The 7909-nt window shown below is 46.1% G+C and overlaps 1 protein-coding gene across 1 annotated transcript; it reads left to right on the top strand.

Annotated features, from left to right (window-relative positions):
• Positions 1-222: 222 nt before the first annotated feature.
• Positions 223-6313, top strand: MARCKS (myristoylated alanine rich protein kinase C substrate). The gene is made up of 2 exons (XM_082633996.1): positions 223-739; positions 2547-6313. The coding sequence occupies exons 1-2, from the start codon at positions 638-640 to the stop codon at positions 3447-3449; spliced, it is 1005 nt and encodes a 334-aa protein (XP_082490122.1). The 5' UTR covers positions 223-637; the 3' UTR covers positions 3450-6313.
• The last annotated feature ends 1596 nt before the right edge of the window (positions 6314-7909 follow it).

The raw sequence follows: 7909 nt of genomic DNA, 5'->3' as shown, positions 1-7909 counted from the left end.
ATGCACTATTATTTTCAAGCAGAGGGAGGCGAGAGGCATGTATTTTTAAATTGATTTATTTATTTGGAGGACATTAATTCTCGGTCTGAGGCTGATTTTCAAACCGTTTGCAAAGCGCGGCCCCATTGTTCGCCGGGCGCGCAGGCCCCGCCCCCTGCTTTGTGTGCGGCGCGCGGATTGGCCGGCGCGCGCGGGGGCCGCGTCAGCGCCCGCGAGCCCATTCATCTGTGCACTTGGGCGTTGGACCCCGCATCTTATTAGCAACCAGGGAGATTTCTCCATTTTCCTCTTGTCTACAGTGCGGCTACAAATCTGGGATTTTTTTATTACTTCTTTTTTTAAAAAACTACACTTGGGCTCCTTTTTTTGTGCTCGACTTTTCCACCCTTTTTCCCTCCCTCCTGCGCTGCTGCTTTTTGATCTCTTCGACTAAAATTTTTTTATCCGGAGTGTATTTAATCGGTTCTGTTCTGTCCTCTTCACCACCCCCACTCCCCCCTCCCTCCGGTGTGTGTGCCGCTGCTGTTGCCGCCGCTGCTGCTGCCGCCGCCGCTACCGCTTGCCCCGTCGTTACACCAACCCGAAGCTCTTTGTTCCCCCCTTGGATCTGTTGAGTTTCTTTGTTGAAGAAGCCAGCATGGGTGCCCAATTCTCCAAGACCGCTGCGAAGGGAGAAGCCGCCGCGGAGAGGCCTGGAGAGGCGGCTGTGGCCTCGTCGCCTTCTAAAGCAAATGGGCAGGTAAATTCTACCTGTGGTTCTGGTCATTTCTTTGGTGTCTTTCTCTAGTCCCGACTCTTCCCCTTCCCTTCTGGTCGTGCCCGAAGCGCCTTCGGCGGAGAGGACCGTGACCAGATTCCAGTCTGAAAGTTGAATGGAAATCGATAGCTTAAATTGTCAATTTCTCATAGGTGGGGTCTTCCCCCACCCCAAAGTAGTGGTTCCCGGAGAATCCTGGTGAATTCTTGTGTAGACGGGAGGAATGAAGGATAAATCGTCTAAAATGGCGTGTTTGGAGCTTGGCAGAACGTGACTAGCTAGGTGCTACCCCACACCCCTGCACCCAGCCAGGTTGCATTTGTGTTTAGTGGGCACAAAGGTATTTGAGAGTCTCTCGTGTTTGTTGTCGAGACTGGGTCGCCTTCAAGATTTCTGAACTGGTGTGATTGTGTATGTGGGTAGGGAAGGGCGGGGGGAGGGCGAATAGGGATGGCGGTGGAGAAAGGCGAGGAGGGAAGAAGGGCTGTCTTATTGTATGCCGAGGCGGCGTGCCCTGGGTTCTTGGAAAGGTTGCTGGCTGGCTGGCTGGCTGGCTGGAGCTGGGCAGAAGGGTTCACTACCTTTCGGTGGGCTTTTCCCACTGTTCTAAATCTTTATTCGTAGTTGTCTCTGGAATTACACACCCATCTGACTTTTAAATGGTCTCCCTAGGGTGGGAAGACTCTGTGGGTCCTTGAAGAACCTGTCCAGATGGTCAACAAGAGGCAGTTCTTGCGTTTCGGTCGAGATTGTTGCTGTGCGTGCCGCCTGGACCACTGCGGGGGCTGCCCCTGCGATGCCCGAACCCAGGCGGATGGCTACGGTTGGGTGGGCCCGAGAGGTCGGCCAAGGGTGGCTGCTTCACAAACACCGGGCACCCACCACGCCTCTTTTCCTAGAGCAGAGGCCGTGTTGCTTCGGCAGCAAGCTCTGCCAAGAGGCTTTGAACCCGTTAAAAATGCAAAATGAGCCGCCTGGGCGCGCCCGGGCTTCGCAGAATCACTGGCGAAGGTGGGCGTGGAAGCAGAGGCGAGACCTCTGAAATAATCGGTTTCCCCCTGCCTTGTTAGTTTTATCCAGACCAGGATGCCACCTGAGCTTTGTTTGCGGACTCCGGGCTGCGCTATCCGGGCTTGGGGGCGCCTTGGCTAGCGGGCAGGGCCCGACCCGGCAGGGCGGGGTGGCCCGGCCGCCCCGCCCCTCCGCGCCCGCCTGCGCCCCGCTCCGCGCCGTGGAGCCGCAGCGCCCCCTGCCGACCCCAGGCCCTTGGCGGGCGTAGGGCCTTTGCGCGCGCAGCCCAGGCGCTTCTGGCTGGAACGCTGGGATCCCCCTGGGAGTTCTTGGTGTTTTGAAGGCGCCTTTAGAGTTTAGGGAGAAAGGGGGATGTGTAACCTAGGCGCAGATCACCCGCTCTGGCTTTGTGCCTCCTTCCAAAGGGCGTTTGGCGTATCATATATTACGTGACTCCTTTATCCCAAAGCCCTTGAGGCGAAGGTTGGAATGGGTTACCCTTTGCTTTCCACGTTTCAGACTCGGCCGTTTTAAGGCCTCTGGGGCATTTATTGCGTAGTCGAGGCTTCCTCAGTGCCTTTAGACATCCCAAACGGCACTGCCTCCAGGTCTTCGAGGAACTCCCCTCTGGGCATCCAATCCCGCCTCCCCATGAAGGAGAAGGTCTCCAAAACCAGAGGGCCCCCGGGGGACGCTAGTCCCTCCCGGTCCAGGAGTGGAGGCGGGGATGACAGGCCCAGGCCCCCTTCAGTGACCTCCCGCTTTCTCTGCCCCGCAGGAAAATGGCCATGTGAAGGTAAACGGCGACGCTTCTCCCGCGGCCGCCGAGCCCGGCGCCAAGGAGGAGCTGCAGGCTAACGGCAGCGCCCCGGCCGCCGAAAAGGAGGAGCCCGCGGCCGCCGGGAGCGGGGCGGCGTCGCCCGCCGTGGCCGAGAAAGATGAGCTGGCCGCGGCTGCCCCCGAGGCCGGGGCCAGCCCTGCAGAGAAGGAGGCCCCCGCGGAGGGCGAGGCCGCCGAGCCCGGCTCGCCCACGGCCGCGGAAGGGGAGGCCGCGTCAGCCGCCTCCTCGACGTCTTCGCCCAAGGCCGAGGACGGGGCCACGCCCTCGCCCAGCAACGAGACCCCGAAAAAAAAAAAGAAGCGCTTTTCCTTCAAGAAGTCTTTCAAGCTGAGCGGCTTCTCCTTCAAGAAGAACAAGAAGGAAGCGGGAGAGGGCGGTGAAGCCGAAGGCACCGCCGGCGCCTCCGCCGAAGGCGGCAAGGACGAGGCCGCTGGGGGCGCCGCTGCGGCCGCCGGCGAGGCTGCGGGCGCGGCCTCCGGGGAGCCGGCGGCGGCGCCAAGCGAGGAGGCGGCCGCGGGCGAGCAGGGGGCGGCGGGGGGCGACCCGCAGGAGGCCAAGCCCGAGGAGGCCGCCGTCGCGCCCGAGAAGCCGTCCGCTAGCGAGGAGGCCAAGGCTGCCGAGGAGCCCAGTAAGGCCGAGGAGAAGACCGAGGAGGCGGGGGCCAGCGCGGCCACCTGCGAGGCGCCCTCTGCCGCGGGGCCCGGCGCGCCCCCGGAGCAGGAGGCGGCCCCCGCGGAGGAGGCGGCGCCCGCCGCGGCGTCTTCAGCCTGCGCAGCTCCCTCACAGGAGGCCCAGCCCGAGTGCAGTCCAGAAGCCCCCCCAGCGGAGGCGGCAGAGTAAAAGGGCAAGATTTTTTGAGATAATCGAAGAACTTTTCTCCCCCCCCGTTTGTTTGTTGGAGTGGTGCCAGGTACTGGTTTTGGAGAACTTGTCTACAACCAGGGATTGATTTTAAAGATGTCTCTTCTTATTTTACTTTTTTTTAAGCAGCAAATTTTGATTTTAACCACCTACCCACAGATCCCATCTCAGATCATTCTGTTACCACCATTCCAACAGGTCGAGGAGAGCTTAGTTACCTTCCTCTGCCTTGTTTCTCTTTTATTTTTATTTTTTGCATCAGTATTAATGTTTTTTGCATACTTTGCATCTTTATTCAAAAATGTAAACTTTCTTTGTCAATCTATGGACATGCCCATATATGAAGGAGATGGGTGGGTCAAAAAGGGATATCCGATGAAGTGATAGGAGCCACGATGGAGAAATTTAGTGGTGCATAACATTGCCAAGATAATGTACCACTAGAAAGGATGGTGTAAAGGCTTAGTCTTTTTTTTTTTTAAAAGAAAAGTTATTACGATGTATTTTGTGAGGCAGGTTTACAACACTACAAGTCTTGATTAAGAAGGAAAGAGAAAAAAAAAAAAAACCAATACCCAGATTTTTAAAAAGATCATAGTCTTAGGAGTTCATTTAAACCATAGGAACTTTTCACTTATCTCATGTTAGCTGTACCAGTCAGTGATTAAGTAGAACTACAAGTTGTATAGGCTTTATTGTTTATTGCTGGTTTATGACCTTAATAAAGTGTAATTATGTATTACCAGCAGGGTGTTTTTAACTGTGACTATTGTATAAAAACAAATCTTGATATCCAGAAGCACATGAAGTTTGCAACTTTCCACCCTGCCCATTTTTGTAAAACTGCAGTCATCTTGGACCTTTTAAACACAAATTTTAAACTCAACCAAGCTGTGATAAGTGGAATGGTTACTGTTTATACTGTGGTATGTTTTTGATTACAGCAGACAATGCTTTCTTTTCCAGTCGTCTTTGAGAATAAGGAAAAAATCTTCAGATGCAATGGTTTTGTGTAGCATCTTGTCTATCATGTTTTGTAAATACTGGAGAAGCTTTGACCAATTTGACTTAGAGATGGAATGTAACTTTGCTTACAAAAATTGCTATTAAACTCCTGCTTAAGGTGTTCTAATTTTCTGTGAGCACACTAAAAGCGAAAAATAAATGTGAATAAAATGTACAAATTTGTTGTGTTTCTTTATGTTTTGATAAAATACTGAGACTTTGAGGTTCTAGTTTCATTTTGAAGAAGATCTCGCATGCCATCAAGAGTAAATTTTCTTGTGGTTTTTAATCTGAAGTTTTCAAACTCGGAAATTTGTAATCAGTAATATCAGATTACGTACAGGAATATTTTACAACATTCCATGTCAAATCTGTTACCATTTATCTGCATTTAGTTTTCATTTAAAAATTGAACAATTATTTTTATTGTAGTTAATAGCATTTCAGGATGAATCACTTAATACAAAAGTGGTATGACCCAAAGACTCTTTAAATGTCTTATGTGAAAATGTCATAAAACTACATTTTTTTTTTGTCATGCAGATCCCAAAACAAACTTATACTGAGTGAGAGTCTATTTAATCCAAACTGCAGGTGGGTCATGAAAAGTGACCGAATGTGTTTCAAAAACCGATGGTGTATTACCTGCCATTGTAATTGCTTAGTGCTTGGCTAATTTCCAAATTATAGCTTAGAGTACGCATTATACTTAGGAAAACAAGCTTATGTAAAGAAGTAATGGTGGTGAATGGACGACTTTGTCAGTTTATGGGCCTTTAGTACTTGCCTCAATTCAATAGTTGCAAGCATTTTTTTGGTAATGAAAGTAGTGTGTTAGCATCTTGTTGTTCAAAGGAAAAGATAGAGAATAAATTTCCTTGTATAGTAATAATCCTTACTAGTTTCCCTTCTTTGCTCTTTACCATCCGTAACTGGATTTATTTTCTTCACTGGACCCTAAACTGAATGGAATTTTAAGATAAAGATGGGTATCAAATATTATTTCACTAAATGCAAAGAAAAGCATTTATGCACACCTGCTTTGCTGTTTTTGAGCAGTGTGCCTTGTAGGGTTCACAATAAGTCAGTAGTGAACCACGTTTGTAATAACTGAATGTCAAATCTTAAACTCATTAGAAAAATAAATTAGCTTTTGACATACGGTTTTAATTGGAATAATGGATTATAAATAATAGTTCATGACCTCGTTACCCTCCCCACTAATAAAATCAAATAACACTTGGAGGAGTGTGTAATTTTAGTTGGTGTTTCTTGATCTTGGAGGATGTTTGAAAGTTAAAAGTCAAATCTGGTAACCAAAGGACCAGCTTCTCAAATACCCACTTGGACAAGTATAGCATTTGGTATGCGGTAGGGCTCAGAAAAAAAATAGATTTTAAAAAGTAACTCCTGAGTAGTCAAAAATACTATGTAGCAAACTATATTACTAGGTTTGTTTTTTTAACAGCTGGAATTTATTAAGATGCTTACTTTGACTTTAATCATTGCCTAAAACACTTTGGGTGGTATTGATGGAGTGGTGGGTTTTCCACCAAATGATTAAGTGAAATTTGACATATATCTTTTCATCCAAAGTTTTGTACATCACATTGTTTTCTAATGGAAAAATGTTAATATGGCTTTTTGTATTACTAAAATAGCTTTGAGATTAAGGAAAAATAAATAACTCTTGTACAGTTCAGTATTGTCTATTAAATCTGTTTTGGCAGTATGTATAATGGCATTTGCTATGGTTATAAAATAATTCCTCTGGATTATAATAATCATTTGATCCAATTCCTATTGCTTGTAAAATAAAGTTTTACCAGTTGATATAACCAAGCTTGCTAAAATAGGATTTTTTACAAATTTAATTTTAAAATGCAAGTTTTAGAGAAATTTTTAAAATCTTAAGTGTTGATGGTAAGTATAACTTACTCAATTTAAGGAATTTAGAAGGTATGCTTGACATCATACTTAGAATATAAAATTATATCCATTGAAGGTGAGTTACAATGCTCAAAAGTCAAATAAAAATTTTAATGATAGAAATTGATAATGTGTTTGAGAAACAACGTAATTTATTTATATTTCCCCTCATGAATATAAACTTAATAAAACTCTGCAGTTAAGGTTAAGGATTTGGGGGAAGGGTGCTTTTTGCTTTTATATATTTTAGGTAGGTCCAACTGGGAGGGGCATGTAGTTTAACATAGCCCAAGTTAGCTTTGAAAATTAAAAAATTAGTTAAGTAACAGGGCTATTAGCTTTTATCTTTCCTTTAATCATTCACTGTGCAAATTGAGCATTTTTTTCCCTCTCCACTTCCCAGCTATATGAAAGTGCTTAAAACACGGTGTAGCAAACAGGAATTTTAAAATGTTTTCAAATGCTCCAGTCCCTGCTGGGTATTCAAGTTTTTCTTTTCTTTTAATAAATTTATTTATTTTATTTTTGGCTGCATTGGGTCTTTGTTGCTGCGCGGGCTTTCTCTAGTTGCAGAGAGCGGGGGCTACTCTTTGTTGCGCTGCGCGGGCTTCTCTTATTGCAGTGGCTTCTCTCGTTGCAGAGCATGGGTTGTGGCACGAGGCTCAGTAGTTGTGGTTCGTGGGCTCTAGAGCGCAGTCTCAGTAGTTGTGGTGCACAGGCTTAGCTGCTCCGCGGCATGTGGGATCTTCCTGGACCAGGGCTCACACCCGTGTCCCCTGCATTGGCAGGTGGATTCCTAACCACTGCGCCACCAGGGAAGTCCTCAGTTCTAGTGTTTTGATAAAATTAGAGCATAACACTTTTTCGTACTACTAGTAAATGCGAAATGAGAATATCTTTGTCAATTGATCCTTTTACAATTTCTCTCATTTCCAGGGAAAGGTGAAAGGCAACAGGATTACTCATCACTTAAAATTTCAATGACTATAACATTTCAGTTGAATTTGTTAAGTTGGCATTACAGATTGTCTTCCTAACAAGTGGGCAAGTGTTCCTTAGTTTTGAAATGTGTGTTATGGACTGGATAAAGTGCTAGAATTCTGTACCTGTGTAAATTAGTGGGGGTGAGAAAAGGAAAGGGATCCTTGGGGAGAGTTATAACTCAGAAGTCTAAAAAAGCCCTCAAGTCTTAATTCAAATGACACATACCTGAATTTTGGGAAAGCACCATCCAATAAAAATATAATTCTAGCCACATATGTAATTTTAAACTTTTTCAGTAACCATAATTTTTTAAAAATGAGGGACAGATTAAATTAACTTCAATAATCTATATATCCAAGATATATGAACATGTAATAAATATAAAAATTACTGAGATAGTTTATATATTTTTTCTTACTGAGTCTTTGAAATTCAGTGATTTTAGACTAATAGCACATTTCAATTTGGACCAGCCACATTCCAAATGCTTACTGGCCACATGTGGCTACCATATTGGAGGG

This window comes from Mesoplodon mirus (assembly GCF_964341445.2).
Source record: "Mesoplodon mirus genome assembly, chromosome: 10".
NCBI lineage: Eukaryota > Metazoa > Chordata > Mammalia > Artiodactyla > Ziphiidae > Mesoplodon > Mesoplodon mirus.
This window is presented reverse-complemented; position numbering and strand designations above follow the sequence as displayed.